Source organism: Salvelinus fontinalis, chromosome 34, assembly GCF_029448725.1.
Source record: "Salvelinus fontinalis isolate EN_2023a chromosome 34, ASM2944872v1, whole genome shotgun sequence".
Taxonomy (NCBI): Eukaryota; Metazoa; Chordata; class Actinopteri; order Salmoniformes; family Salmonidae; genus Salvelinus; species Salvelinus fontinalis.
Genome location: NC_074698.1, coordinates 37343335 through 37358827, shown reverse-complemented (window position 1 = coordinate 37358827; position 15493 = coordinate 37343335). Strand labels below are relative to the sequence as shown.

Sequence of the window (15493 nt, the reverse complement as noted above, 5' to 3'; positions counted from 1 at the left end):
GGGAGACAGGCAGGGAGGGAGACAGGCAGAGAGGGAGACAGGCAGAGAGGGAGACAGGCAGAGAGGGAGACAGGCAGAGAGGGAGACAGGCAGAGAGGTAACACCAGACAAGACAAGTCAATAAAGCATTAAGGATGAATCACTCGTTTCTTGTTTTGCACTTTGTTGCTATGGTTCTTTATATAAATCCAATCAATCGTAATGCCTTTGCCACAGGATATCTGTTAGACACTGAGCAAGTCCCAACAGCTGTATTTGAACACAGACAGATATTGACCAGAAAGATGATCTGTTTAGCACAGAAAGGGCACACACAGGTCTGGGACCTGTAACAATGATGACATTCCCAGTCCTGTTATCAATCAATCAAATGTATTTATAAAGCCCCTGTTACGTCAACAACTCTCCCAAATTGACAAGAGCCCAAAGAGCAAACAGAAGCACAGTGGAACTACTATTTGTTGTGCACATTGTGGAACAGAGTTCACACTCACAGAGAGGGTAGGGGCTGTAGGAGTTGGGGGACGACTGCTGCTCTTTGGTCTGCAGGTCGGGTAGGCCCGGAGCCTGGGGGTGGCCTGGGAACAAGTCCAGGGCTGATTTGCCTTGGCCGTGGTGCAGGCCGGAGGAGGAGAGGGAGCCGAGGGTCTGCTGCTGCTGCTGCTTCATCAGCAGGGCCTGGGCCAGCTGTCTCTGGTGTTGTTGGATCTGCTGCTGCATGTTATTGATTGTACGTGCAACCTGCAGGAAGAGGAAGTGACATCGGAGAGAGACACAAAGCTGGTGGTCAGTTTATCTGTGAGCCAGCAGAGACCACAGGAAAAATGTCAATGGGACAGTTGCTGGAGAGAATGGCAAGTATAACCCCTTATACATACAACATCTGCTTGTACTAAGGATTAACCACCCAGGTTATCTCAAATTCACCAGACTAGGAACCCAGCTATGTCTGCAAAGCATTCTACTATAGCAGAGGGGGTGTAAAACATTTGGGTTTTACCCCAGTATGAGGCCTGGCCGGGTTCAGGATCAGTAGATATGAAAGGCAGAGATGGGTGACATTAGTGGGCTGTATTTGAGAGGGAGGGACACAGAGGGACACTCACGTGCTGCTCTTGCTGTCGGATGGGAGCAGAAACATTACGCTGCGCCTGCAACATCTGCTGCTGAATTTGTAAACGCTGGTACGCCTGCAGAGGAATACACGTTTACACACAAATCCACAGACACATATGTACATAAATATGCACGTGCACACACACACCATTTTCTAGTTGCTCCAGAATGCGACCAGTCAAAAGCCAAGGGTTTTCCCATCTCTAAGGCAGCGAGGCAGTGGAGAAGTGTATGATATAAGTGTGTACAGAGTGTATCTGCATAGTGGTTTATATGGAGGAGTCCTAAAGTAAACTGAGAGGAGACCAGAAGAGGACTCACCAGTTGCAGCTGGTATAGTTGGTTCAAAAGGGTCATATGTTGAGGGTTTATTGGTGAGGTTAAAAGTGCAGGATTCAGACCAATGTTTTTTGCTGCAAACTGTAAGAGCTGTGCTTGAACCTAGACAAGAGAGAGACCAAAAGATACGGTTTTAGAAACCATAAACTAAGTACGAGACAAAACGGTGGACAGGACTGAGGCGCTTATGCACGTAAACTATGCTGAGGGGAGCTGAAAAATGTGTGTGTGATTCTATATATGAGTGCAAGTGTGTTTGTGTGTGTGTGAATGAGTGAGGGGAGATACTTGGAGGGGGCTGAGAGGTGTGTGGTATTTCCCAGGTCGTATTCATTAGGCACTAAATACAAGACAATGAATCCTAACAAGGATCCCACCCAACCTGGACTTGTCTAATAACAACCTCTCACGTTCGCTGTCCTTTGAAAACTGTTTTACACAGTTTTCCCATAATGAATACAACCCTGGTCCATGTTGTGTGTGTGTGTGGGTGTGTGTGTACCTGAGGGGAGAGAAACTGAGGCACTTGAGCGCGTAGACTAGGCTGGGAGCCGAGAGGCGGCACTGACGGCTGAGGAGGAGGCTGCTGCATGGCCCGGGCTTGTGCTGCACCGCTACTGCCCAACATTCCACTCTGCATCTGGGAGGGAGGTGGAAACGAGGGTGGAACAGCATGATGATAGGGACCCACTATTCTGCACTGTTGGGGAAGAACTGCAAGTCTGCATGTCTCTGAACCGTTTACAGCCAGCCACGTGACCAATAAACTTTGATTTAGATTCATAAAGTCCAACAAGATTTAACAGGCTAGACAAAACCCCAGCCTCTAGCTCTGTCCTTACCCCTGCCAGTCCGTCCGTCCATCTCCCTCTCTGCCTATCAGTATGCCAACCAGTCCTTCCTCTTCTCACACTCCTATCTTTTCCTAGCAGTCTGTCATTCAACTCCACATTACCCCCAATTCTGCTTATGGCACCTGTCTGTTGCCTGTCTGCTGTCTAAACCCCACATAGCCGTAGACAGTGTGCTGCCTACCTGTCTGTTGTTCAAGTTTTGCATGGCTAGGCCCTGTGGGCCGCCCAGGCCCTGGCTGGATAGAGGCAGGGCAGTGCTGGGCAGGGAGGGGAGTTTCAGGCCGAGGGGGCCGGGGGAACAAGGCATAAACGGTGAGGAGGTGAGGACGTCCTCCACCAGGCTACCAACACCGTCCTGCGCCCACACAGACAGCCACAGAGGGAGAGCGTCACCATTACACTCTCAATGGGTGGATACATAGAAAATGAACCTTGCCCGGTACAGAACAGAAATGGTCCCCTCATAACTAGCGAAGAATGGAACAAACACACTATTGAGTGAGTTACACAACAGTGTGATTGATGTACAGAAGTATACTGTTCATTTTTGAAAATCATTTTGGCTTTAAAAAAACTTTTTTCCCCCTGATTCATTGATAAGCTATTTTCCATGGTTCCCCAGAACAATATGTCTGCCCTGGCTATACAGCATATTCTCATTGAAGAACCCATGGATAATATAGGTGTGTGTGATGTTGGGTCAGGGGTCAGGGGTCATTACCTTGTCGAGGAAAGGGGAGCGATCTGAGGAGGACTCTTTGGAGTGGAGGGGAGGCCGGCAGCCCATTGGTCCCTTGTTGATCAGATAGTTGTTGTAGTCGGACATGCCGATCCCCCGCCTGTCCAGCTCCGTCTTCTTCTCCAACAGAGCACCTGAGAGAGACAGTCCCGAGAGTAGTGCCAAAAAGAGAGCAGTGAGAGACAGAAAGAAAGAACACAGGGATATGACCAACACTGATACAGTCAGGGACAGTGATATGGAGTGCATCGGGAACAAGGAGTTAACAGAGTGTATTGAGGACTGGGAGAAGAGACTTACTCATGGCCTGGTCCAGGTTCATGTTGTTCCTCTTCAGAGCCTCCTCGGCTGGATCTCTCTGGACACACACACACACACACAAAGGAACGGCTGTCAGCAGAAATATCTCACAAACATGCATGTCTACGTCTGGTCCTGTGTGGCTCAGTTGGTAGGAACATGGAGCTAGCTACGCCAGGAAGGCGGGATTCCCGCAGGGGCTACCAAAATGTATGCATTCACTGTTGTATTAAAGTGTCTGCTAAATGGCATGTTATATTATCAGATGTCTATGTATACAGATTACATCAGTGTGGAGTTTGACCCCAGAGGTAGTAGCAGGTAGCAGCACTCACAGGGAAGCCCATGTCTGTCAGCTGCTTGATCAGGCGATTCATGATCCAGGCTTCCTCCTGCTTGCCCGGAATCTTCCCCTTGGGTGGGCCCTTCCTGGGTCTGTTGCCCCAGGAGTTGCTCTCCTGGGAGGCCTGGCTGCTCCACATGTCCCCGTCGTCAGGGTCCCACTGGCCCCCAGACAAACCCATGTCCTCCCCCCCACCGCCACCTACGCCGCCACCCCAGCCGTCTTGCATAGATTTGGGGGCTGCAGAGGGAGAGAATGAAGTGTTTTGTTACTATCTTTTCAAATTCATTTTTATCCATCATCCTCCACAACGTTTTAAGTCACCAGCTGCCACTGATTATGAAATAATATATTTGTATTGGTTCTGACAGTGGTGTATTTGTATTGGTTCTGACAGTGGTGTATTTGTATTGGTTCTGACAGTGGGGTATTTGTATTGGTTCTGACAGTGGGGTATTTGAATTGCCAGTTGATTTAGACTCCTTTTAGTATAGCACAGCCATGCACTGGTAAGAATGTGTATTCAGCCTGCCACCAGAGGTCAGTGTAGCTGCATACTAAATAGGGAGTAAATTTGTTTTCAGCAATTATATTTCCATGACTTCAAAACTTGTTTTCTCATGGCTTTCGTGTTCCTCTGCAGCAGACATATGGTGAGCAATATGTTTGGAACATCGAAACGCAATAAAATCACATTATCAATTCGTATTACACATAGGATATGTATTGCGATTCTCATGATTCTATCAGCACACAATGTAGCCTGCAGGAAGCCTAGGGGTCCAGGCTACCTTGCGTAGGCTGCAGGTCTGTTAGTTTGAATCCTTGAGGTCGTTGGTTTGAATCCTTTAGCCGACTAGGTGCAAAATCTGTTGACGTGCCCTTGATCAAGGCACTTAAACCTAACTGTTACTGTAAGTTACTTTGGATAAGAGCGTCTGCTAAACGACTAAAATGTAAAACATTTTGTAATATCATGAGGTCCCAGCCCTAGTAAAAATATCAGCAATTTCGCTTAATCAGGAAAATTCTGATCTAATCTGTAAAAAGTACTAGAGTCCTTCTCACCTGGTTTGCAAGGTGCAGATCCAAGGGGTGGGTTACCCCGTCTGTAGGGTTCGGGGCTGTTGTCACCCACACCCCAGCCCCCATGGCTCCCGGTGGGTTTCCCCCAGGCGGAGGTCCCGTTGTCCACGCTGACCGGAGGGGGAGAAGGCTCCCCCCAGGAGGGCTCTGGTTTGGGGTGGGCACTGGAAGGCTCCCCCCAGCCTAGGAACAGGATGACTTTGTTAAGGGCACACATGGATTGGATAACAGTACAGAGAACAACGGACCCAAAACAAACTCTTGCTCTGGAACCGTAGGTCAATATTGTTCTCCTGCTACAGGTCCAAAAGGCTCCTCATCAGTTTCTACCCCCAAGCCATGAGACAGCTGAACAATTCATCAAATGGCTCCCCCCTCCCCCTGTTTATTATCTATGCATAGTCACGTTACCCCTACCTACATGTACATATTACCTCAATTACGGTACTCCCACACATTGACTCGGTACCGGTACCCGCTGTATATAGCCTTGTTATTGTTACTTTTTATTGATTTTTCTTCAGAAAATAGTTACTAAATTAACTAAACTCTTATTTTCTTAAAACTGCATTGTTGGTTAAGCGCTTGTAAGTAAGCATTTCACGGTAAGGTCTACCTACACCTGTTGTGTTCAGCGCATGTGACAAATATTTGATCCTACAGGAGAAACCCCTGCACTGCCATTCATACACCTAACAAAATGCATGTATTGTCAATTTCAACATTGTGTGCATCCTTCTTCTAAATCTAAGATTAAACAGTTACAATGTAACAAAAAATATATAAGAAAATCATATTGCTAAAATGTACCATTCCTAACCTTTCTTTTCCTGGTTTCTACAATGCCTCTAAGTAGGACAGGCTAGACCTTGGCCAGGCTAGGACAGAGGAGGCAGTTTAACTCTTGGCCCTCTCTGTAGTAACCAGTTGGCCAGGCTAGGACAGAGGAGGCAGTTTAACTCTTGGCCCTCTCTGTAGTAACCAGTTGGCCAGGCTAGGACAGAGGAGGCAGTTTAACTCTTGGCCCTCTCTGTAGTAACCAGTTGGCCTGGCTAGGACAGAGGAGGCAGTTTAACTCTTGGCCCTCTCTGTAGTAACCAGTTGGCCAGGCTAGGACAGAGGAGGCAGTTTAACTCTTGGCCCTCTCTGTAGTAACCAGTTGGCCAGGCTAGGACAGAGGAGGCAGTTTAACTCTTGGCCCTCTCTGTAGTAACCAGTTGGCCAGGCTAGGACAGAGGAGGCAGTTTAACTCTTGGCCCTCTCTGTAGTAACCAGTTGGCCAGGCTAGGACAGAGGAGGCAGTTTAACTCTTGGCCCTCTCTGTAGTAACCAGTTGGCCAGGCTAGGACAGAGGAGGCAGTTTAACTCTTGGCCCTCTCTGTAGTAACCAGTTGGCCTGGCTAGGACAGAGGAGGCAGTTTAACTCTTGGCCCTCTCTGTAGTAACCAGTTGGCCAGGCTAGGACAGAGGAGGCAGTTTAACTCTTGGCCCTCTCTGTAGTAACCAGTTGGCCAGGCTAGGACAGAGGAGGCAGTTTAACTCTTGGCCCTCTCTGTAGTAACCAGTTGGCCAGGCTAGGACAGAGGAGGCAGTTTAACTCTTGGCCCTCTCTGTAGTAACCAGTTGGCCAGGCTAGGACAGAGGAGGCAGTTTAACTCTTGGCCCTCTCTGTAGTAACCAGTTGGCCTGGCTAGGACAGAGGAGGCAGTTTAACTCTTGGCCCTCTCTGTAGTAACCAGTTGGCCAGGCTAGGACAGAGGAGGCAGTTTAACTCTTGGCCCTCTCTGTAGTAACCAGTTGGCCAGGCTAGGACAGAGGAGGCAGTTTAACTCTTGGCCCTCTCTGTAGTAACCAGTTGGCCAGGCTAGGACAGAGGAGGCAGTTTAACTCTTGGCCCTCTCTGTAGTAACCAGTTGGCCAGGCTAGGACAGAGGAGGCAGTTTAACTCTTGGCCCTCTCTGTAGTAACCAGTTGGCCAGGCTAGGACAGAGGAGGCAGTTTAACTCTTGGCCCTCTCTGTAGTAACCAGTTGGCCAGGCTAGGACAGAGGAGGCAGTTTAACTCTTGGCCCTCTCTGTAGTAACCAGTTGGCCAGGCTAGGACAGAGGAGGCAGTTTAACTCTTGGCCCTCTCTGTAGTAACCAGTTGGCCTGGCTAGGACAGAGGAGGCAGTTTAACTCTTGGCCCTCTCTGTAGTAACCAGTTGGCCAGGCTAGGACAGAGGAGGCAGTTTAACTCTTGGCCCTCTCTGTAGTAACCAGTTGGCCAGGCTAGGACAGAGGAGGCAGTTTAACTCTTGGCCCTCTCTGTAGTAACCAGTTGGCCAGGCTAGGACAGAGGAGGCAGTTTAACTCTTGGCCCTCTCTGTAGTAACCAGTTGGCCAGGCTAGGACAGAGGAGGCAGTTTAACTCTTGGCCCTCTCTGTAGTAACCAGTTGGCCTGGCTAGGACAGAGGAGGCAGTTTAACTCTTGGCCCTCTCTGTAGTAACCAGTTGGCCAGGCTAGGACAGAGGAGGCAGTTTAACTCTTGGCCCTCTCTGTAGTAACCAGTTGGCCAGGCTAGGACAGAGGAGGCAGTTTAACTCTTGGCCCTCTCTGTAGTAACCAGTTGGCCAGGCTAGGACAGAGGAGGCAGTTTAACTCTTGGCCCTCTCTGTAGTAACCAGTTGGCCAGGCTAGGACAGAGGAGGCAGTTTAACTCTTGGCCCTCTCTGTAGTAACCAGTTGGCCTGGCTGAGAGTCAGGCAGCCCCATCTCTGCCTGTGCCAGTTTGTCTATCGCTCCAAGAGGTCTACTTCCTGGATCAGTTATGATTATCTCCTCATCTCCTTTCCTTCATGACCACTGACGTTAAAGAAATCAATAGCTTGTCATTTTAAGTATCAGGGTCATGTGGGAAAGGAGTGAAGGAAACTAAAGACATATTTCAGTGTATACTGTATGGACACAAAACTTGTATTGTATTATTTTGTTGCATGGTTGATTGTGGTGCATAAAAGAGCAGCATATGGGGCAGTGACTAGCCAGAACCAGCAGAGGGTCTAAACTCTCACTCTCTCCCCCCTCCTCCTCCTCTCGCCTCCTCTAACTACTGACAGATGGTGGTTACTCCTATAATCACACACTTCCTCCACAGCTCAAATGTTTTGTGGCTCCAATCGCTATTTTCACAAGCCGGGTTAGTAAACAGCATTCTTGGGCTTCCTCCGCCACGTGTGCCCACGTGAGGTTGCCACAGTTACGCACACAGATGGGGGCGCCCGTGTTGTTGTTGTGAAATCAGAGGAGAGTGAGCTTCAGAGAAGTATAGGGGGTGGGGCCAGGGCGGGCTGGCATCGCTTTCGCCAATTTGGTTCTTCATTTAGATGGAAATTTAAGAGGCGAGGTTTTACCTTTAAACGGATCAACGTTTTGGAGCCAGGCATGTGTTCGCTGTGCGCCACCTAACAGGATTCTGTGTTAAGTCATAGGTAGAACACACAACTATTTCCTTGTTCTTGTGTGTTCACAGTATAATAACAGTTGATTGAACTCTGACAACGGTTTTAAGCTTCCGCTTTTTAACAAAACGACTAATCTTTATCAGGCCTGGCACAGTGAATTCATTCTGCCTGTTAGGTTTGAGTAAAACCCCCAACATTGTTCTCCACCCATGACTACATGTACAAAACGTAAGCCCAACACTGTTCTCCTCCCATGACTACATGTACAAAACGTAAGCCCAACACTGTTCTCCTCCCATGACTACATGTACAAAACGTAAACCCAACACTGTTCTCCTCCCATGACTACATGTACAAAACGTAAGCCCAACACTGTTCTCCTCCCATGACTACATGTACAAAACGTAAGCCCAACACTGTTCTCCTCCCATGACTACATGTACAAAACGTAAACCCAACACTGTTCTCCTCCCATGACTACATGTACAAAACGTAAGCCCAACATTGTTCCCCTCCCATGACTACATGTACAAAACGTAAACCCAACACTGTTCTCCTCCCATGACTACATGTACAAAACGTAAGCCCAACACTGTTCTCCTCCCATGACTACATGTACAAAACGTAAACCCAACACTGTTCTCCTCCCATGACTACATGTACAAAACGTAAGCCCAACACTGTTCTCCTCCCATGACTACATGTACAAAACGTAAGCCCAACACTGTTCTCTTCCCATGACTACATGTACAAAACGTAAGCCCAACACTGTTCTCCTCCCATGACTACATGTACAAAACGTAAGCCCAACACTGTTCTCCTCCCATGACTACATGTACAAAACGTAAGCCCAACACTGTTCTCCTCCCATGACTACATGTACAAAACGTAAACCCAACATTGCAAGATGCTTCACAACTTCATAAGACTCCTGATCTAAAAGCTAGATGGCATTGTCAAAAGACAAGATTATCAAGGACACAATCACAGTAACACTATAAGCCATCCATTCATAGAGTATGTCTTCTCACCTGGACCCATGAGGGGTGGTCTGCTGTGTGGTGGAGGCGCAGTCTGGTGAGGCATGGCTGGGTCCATGGGCCCACTGTTCTGGCCTGGGCCCTGGGGGTTGTGGCCCCCATGGCTCTGGAGGGGTGGTGGGGGGCCGTGGTAGGTGTGAGGATGGTGGGGAGGGTGATGTGGTGGGTGGTTGTTGTTTCCAGGGGGGCATACGGGGGCGTTCCCTGGGGGTCTACCTTGGGGTGGCCCTCCTCCCTCAGGGTTGTTCTTGTCCCAGAGGTTGACCATCTTGTTGTAGGCGCCCGGGTCGCCCCAAGCCGAGGTGCCGTCATCAATCTCCATCTTGCGTCGGATGGAGGGTGGGGAAGGTTCCTCCCACCCTGTGGGCTCTCCTCCTGAGGGGTCCTGCTTGCTCCCTCCTCCCCCGTTGCCCTCCCGGCCTGATACACTGGGCTTCACGGGGCCAGGGCCTCCCCAGGATCCCATGCTCCCTTCTCCACCTCCTGCCCCGCCCATGCTTCCTCCTCTAACTCCTCCGCTGTTGCCGTTGGAGCTCTCCTGGGGCTTGCCGCCCCATCCTTGGGCAGGGCCACTTGGGCGCTGCTGGGCCATCGCTGGCTCTCCCCAGCCTCCACCAACATTTCCCCCCATCCCCGGACCAGGTTTCCCCCAGCCTCGGTTGCTCTCTTTCCAGCCTCCTGCTCCTTCTCCCTCCCAGGGAGGGTTGATGGTGGGACTGTTCTTCTTGCCATCTGCAGGCTCTCTCCAGTCTCCTCCTCCTCCATTGCCCCCTCCTCCAGCGCTGTTGCCCCAGCCGCTGTGGGGCGGCTTCGGCCCATCTCCCCAGCCCTGGGGCTTGGGGGCCTTGCCGTGGGAATCATCCCAGCTTGGGGACTTCTCCTCTGGAGCTCCCCAGGACTGGTTCCCAGCTTTGGGCATGTTGGGGCCTGATCCGGGGCCTCCTGGTGGGGGGTTCCCCCAGCCCCCAGGACCGTTGGGGGGATTCTTGCTGCTCGGTGTCTCGCCCCAGCCAGAGCCGGGTTGGCTGGCTGGAGGCATGGAGCCACCCCAGCCAGGGGCAGCCTGAGGACCAGGCCCGGGACCCTCGCTCTTGGGGTCAGCCCGATGAGGGGGGCCGTGGCTGGGGTTGGAGGGCCCTTGGGCTGGCTCGGTGGGAGTGTTGGGGACGGAGCCTCCCCAAGAGTCCGTCCCGGCAGCATCTGCCTTTCGTTGTGTGCGTGCCGCCTCCTCCATGTCCCAGGACGTGTGCTGGCGGACGGGGGTTTGGCCCCAGCCTGTGTTGCACAGCACCCTGGGGTCCAGGTCAGGGGCTGGGAGCAGGGAGGCAGGCTCATCCCTGGATGACCGGTCCTGTCGGCGGGAGTGTCCCGCTCCGTCCATGCCCTCGCTGCTGCCCTCGCTGGCCACCGTGGTGCTAGGGGCTCGGGTGCTCCAGGAGCTGGCCTGCTGGGGAGGAGAGCTGGGGGCATCCCAGCCCCCCTGGACCTCGCCAGAATGCTGCTTCCCCCAGGCATCTCCGCTGCTCTGGCCTCCCCAGCCTCCAGAGGTTCCACCACCACTGCTTCCATGGCTCCCCCAGCCCCCGGCCCCAGAGTCCCAGCCCGAAGGCTCCACGGAGGAGGCGACTGATTTGGAGTCTCCATTGTTGCCCCAGGCGGAGCTGCCATCCTCTCCGTTGACCAGCTGTGAAGCTCCAGGAGGAGGCCGGCCCAGGGAGCCCATTCCTCCGGAGGGGCCACTCCAGCCGGACACGCTGTGGATAGGGGGCTCCTGTTGCTTGCTAGTATGATTTGGTCCGTCAGTGTTAAGGTTCTGAGGTTCTGAGCTGAAAGACACATTCGTGGACGAGGATGGGTGTGGCTCAGATGATTCTCCCCAGGTGCCGCCTCCCCCTACCGGAAGGTTGCCGTTCGTTCCGCCCACCATGGTTCCTCCTCTGTTGCCGTTCCCCTGGGCGTGAGAGGTGCCTGGCGGGTTGCAGAGGTTTGGAGGGGGTTGAGAAGAAGGGGGTTGATTGGGGTTGGCTCCCCCTGAGCTGCTTTCCCCCGCTCCTCCGCCCCCGTCGTGCCCCAGAACGGGCCAGGCCGAGGGGTTGGCATTGGGGTTCAGGTTCAAGTTAAAGTTGGAGGTGGTGGAGGAAGAGGAGCCCCAACCCCTGCCTCCTCCTCCTCCCATTGGGCCATCACTCTTCCCCTCCCCACCCCCGACAGAGGAGGACTGAGGAGGGCCGTGGGGGGAGGGACCGGGACCAGATCCCCAGCCCCGATTGGCTGCTCCTTGGCTGGAGGCCATGCCGGCCATGCCTGCCCCGGGTTGATTGGCTGAGCTGCCGGGCCCAGAGCTGGTTCCTTTGCTGCTGGGGTAGTTGGCAGGAAAGTGGCCTGTCTGGCCGTTGGCCCCCGTGGCCATGCTCATACTGCTGCTGCTGCTGGCCGGACCAACAGGGTCAGTGTCCGAGGGGCATCCTCCAGCAGGGCCCTGGCTCTGGCTGCTGCGGGAAATGGAGGGCCAGGCCTCGGTGTCGCTCTCGTCGATGATCACTGTATCCCAGCCACTGTGATTGACCGACGCTGAGGCGGAAGTGGCACTCCGATTGGCTGGCTGGTGTCCCCAGTGGGGATTCTCATAATGGGCTCCCGGGCCACTCTGTGGGGGCAGCTCTGTTGGATGAGAGAGGATGGAGAGAAAGAGAGGGAGAAAGGGAAAGGTTATTATGTCATCATACCTAGAAGATAACATGACAACAGTTGGCATCTAAACATATGCCAAGAGTGTGCAAAGCTGTCATCAAGGCAAAGGGTGGCTATTTTGAAGAATCTCAAATTTAACATATATTTTCATTTGTTTAACACTTTTTTGGCTACTACATGATTCCATATGTGTTATTTCATAGTTTTGATGTTTTCACTATTATTTTATAATGTAGAAATTAGTAAAAATAAAGAAAAACCCTTGAATGAGTAAGTGTTGAATGAGTAACTTTTGACCGATGGTGTATGTGCCAAAATGTTCCCAAACTGGAGATTTAACCGATGATGGAGGATCCTTCAATTCTGGCTTATGGATCCCACCAGTCCCCATCTACACAGTCCCCATCTACACAGTCCCCATCTACACAGTCCCCATCTACACAGTCCCCATCTACACAGTCCCCATCTACACAGTCCCCATCTACACAGTCCCCATCTACACAGTCCCCATCTACACAGTCCCCATCTACACAGTCCCCATCTACACAGTCCCCATCTACACAGTCCCCATCTACACAGTCCCCATCTACACAGTTCCCAGCTGCGCCTCACAAAAGGATAGTTTGAAATCAGTGAGTTAAAATTTGAATTTTGATTACAACGTGCGCATAGGCTGTACTTGTTTTAATAGCCTACAATGTTTATTCAGCTCTAATTCACTCGCGAGGCGATAGCATACAACTCAGTGTAGGCATAGGCTAGTGTTTTTATTGGTTTTCTGTATTCATTTCAGGTTCACAGTGGTGACCGAACCGAGGTCCCCGTACAGAACAGTTCGGTACGAATACGCTACTGCTTATAACTAACTATAAGTTAAGTATAACTATAAGATGTCATTTGGTTTGCTAACTTGTTAGCTAAGTGGCTCGATGTTAAGATCAAGCTTCTTGGTTACAGCAGACATTCAAACCCCTCCTGGATGAAGAACCCTGTTGCCTAAATGATTTTGTGTGTAATTATTTTGATACCTAAATAGTTCCCCCTTGTGTACACTTCTGGTAATACCGTATACCCTGGTATGGTACAGTATGATGTATGAAAATCTGTCTACTGTCCAACCCTGGTTGAAATGTTGACTGCTGTGAGAGTTTTGCTTATTCTGTATATTTCGAAATACCCCGGTATACGGTATTAACGGTATATCGCCCAAGCCTAGTAATCGCAACAGCTTTACCCTAGTTGCAGCCATCTTGGAATAAAAAGGGAGCCTAGGTGGAGTCCACTGGCAGATCCGAAGACGCCCATCCTCAGTCCTAACCCTTGACCCCTGACTCCTGCAGTTCAGCCTCAGTCTGGTCCTGACACCAGGTTCACAAACATTTGGCTTGACTGATAACCACTCTGCCCTGGAGTGTATTCAATTAGATGAAACACTTCACAATGATGCCGGTATATGACAAACACAAGTACCTAATCTACACAATACAACATTTATATCTGAATGTTTTGTAACGTTGCACCCCTGCTGTACAGAAGATTGCCTCCCAGCCCAATCAAACCTCTCTACTGCATCTACTCCTCAAACAGTAGGATTTCTCTCTCTTCCAATAAAGAAACACCACTGCTGAGAGAGGCTTGGGTAACAACAGTTCTAGAACTATCCCCTGAAGCAGCTTGGTGCATAAGAAGTGAGTCAGTCCAAAAGCAGCAGCTGCTCTAGATGCGCTGCCGTGGTAATGACTCTGCCGCGCGTCAGTTCCCTCCTTGTTTTTGCTGTGCCTCCACATGCATGTGTGAACGGAGCGGACCTCTGCACACACACAGACTCTGCTTTTGTCTGACCTTTAAATGGGGAGAGATGCCGTTTGTGTGCAAGCTTTGGCTGTCTGTCTGTCTCTCACTCTCTCTCTGCAGAGCTTAGGCTTCTTCCAATGATTAGAACAGAATGGGAGAAACAGAGAGAGAGGGGGAGAAAAGGGCAGTGTCTCAGACACAGCGGTGTGGTTTCTGTGGTGTAGTACAGGACGCCATTTTATCAAATCTGAACCAGAGCCAAAAAGGCTCAGAGCTACAGTCTGTATCCGTTTCTCTCTCTCTTCCTGCAGCACGCTGGCTCCTCTGAAAAAACACACTAAAACTATCCTCATGAAGATATTCATCAGAATGCCATCTGTCGCTGCTGGATGTTTTCTGTTGCAAAATCGGACTTATCTTAGTACTTGCATGCATTTAAAGGCAATCGTGCACTACAATGCACGACGCAGTGAAAGACGCCCAGCGAATAAAGAGAAAGAGAGGGGGGATCACGGGCAAAAAGCAGGAACAATACCTGAGGAGAGGTACCTTCCGACCATGGTGAGCGGGCGCTACGTTGGGAGCGAAGCGGTGGCGGCGCAGGCGGCCATCCCCGTGTGTCTCTAGTCTCAATATGTCTGCTCGGCTCGCCAGGGCTTTCAGAGGCTCATTTTTGAAATATTGCCAAGAAGCTGCGAGCTCTCGCGGCATGAGAGACACACACCCTCCCCCTCTGCTCTGCTCTGTTCCAGCCTGCTTTGGCTTGGCTAGAGCCATCCTGCCCCTCTCTCTTTCTCTCTGGCTATAATTATAACTCTATTCCTATCCATGGAGAGAGGATATTCTCTCTCTCTCAGAGAGAGTAGGGGTAGGCGTAGAGGGTTATGGTTAAAGCCGAGAGCATTTCATTGTGCACTCAATCCGCTCACGAGAGAGAAAACTAAACAAAAGGGAGATTCCTTTTTGCTCCCTCCCTCCCATGCTTTTGGAGTCGTCACTAAATATTTAGCCAGGACCACTCCATTTACATTGAGCACAGCCTGGCCACAATGGTCACCCGCACACTCAGACAATAAAACACATCCAGACACATGCAGGTATGCAGACACCTTCTATGCACATATGCATCCAGATACATATGCATGTACACATATCATACACACACACACACCCCTCCCCCTCCTGCTTAAAAATGATTTCCTATAGTATGCTGACAGTTGATGCAAAAACTGCTGTTGTGTGACGTCCCAAACAGAGACAGACTAGTCTGCAGTGGGGCTACACAGCACATACCAGAGCAGCTCCCTGGGACACAAAACAGCCCCAGTTTGGCCCGGAGAAACACCACCACTTCAATGGCTGCATGGAAAACAGCATAAACACATGAAATTAAGCTCACATGGAGGTGGGCAGGAGGCCAAGAAGAGCTAAACGTCTGTTTTTACACAGTGTGGTCTGGAGTGACGGAGCGAGGGAGAGAGATAGAGGGAGGGAGGGGAGGAAAGGGAAAGCGTGGCAAGAAGAAGAGAGAAAATTTGTTAGAGAGACAGCAGAGAGGAGGGGTGAGAGAAAAAGAGAGCTAAAGAGGAGGAGGTGCAGGCCGCTATCGGGCGCTAGCTAGAGGCAGGCCGCTATCGGGCGCTAGCTGGAGGCAGGCCGCTATCGGGCGCTAGCTAGAGGCAGGCCGCTATCGGGCGCTAGCTAGAGGCTTGCAAAAGAGAAGCAGTAACAGCAGCAGCTCCTATGC

The 15493-nt window shown here is 51.0% G+C and overlaps 1 protein-coding gene across 5 annotated transcripts in view; it reads right to left on the bottom strand.

Moving 5' to 3' along the window:
* tnrc6c1 (trinucleotide repeat containing adaptor 6C1) overlaps positions 1–15493 on the bottom strand; it is a 78949-nt gene that overhangs the window by 17510 nt on the left and 45946 nt on the right. For 2 of the 5 annotated variants that reach the window (XM_055898621.1, XM_055898622.1), the window contains exons 5-14: positions 9253–11922; positions 4760–4960; positions 3684–3931; positions 3349–3406; positions 3031–3182; positions 2491–2664; positions 1958–2095; positions 1438–1557; positions 1107–1190; positions 495–741 (exon numbers count right to left, since the gene is read on the bottom strand). In XM_055898621.1, the coding sequence (XP_055754596.1) occupies positions 495–741; positions 1107–1190; positions 1438–1557; positions 1958–2095; positions 2491–2664; positions 3031–3182; positions 3349–3406; positions 3684–3931; positions 4760–4960; positions 9253–11922 (4092 nt within the window). Of the gene's footprint in view, positions 1–494; positions 742–1106; positions 1191–1437; positions 1558–1957; positions 2096–2490; positions 2665–3030; positions 3183–3348; positions 3407–3683; positions 3932–4759; positions 4961–9252; positions 11923–14281; positions 14592–15493 lie in introns of those variants that run through there. The other 3 variants (XM_055898625.1, XM_055898623.1, XM_055898624.1) reach the window with 3 other exon arrangements.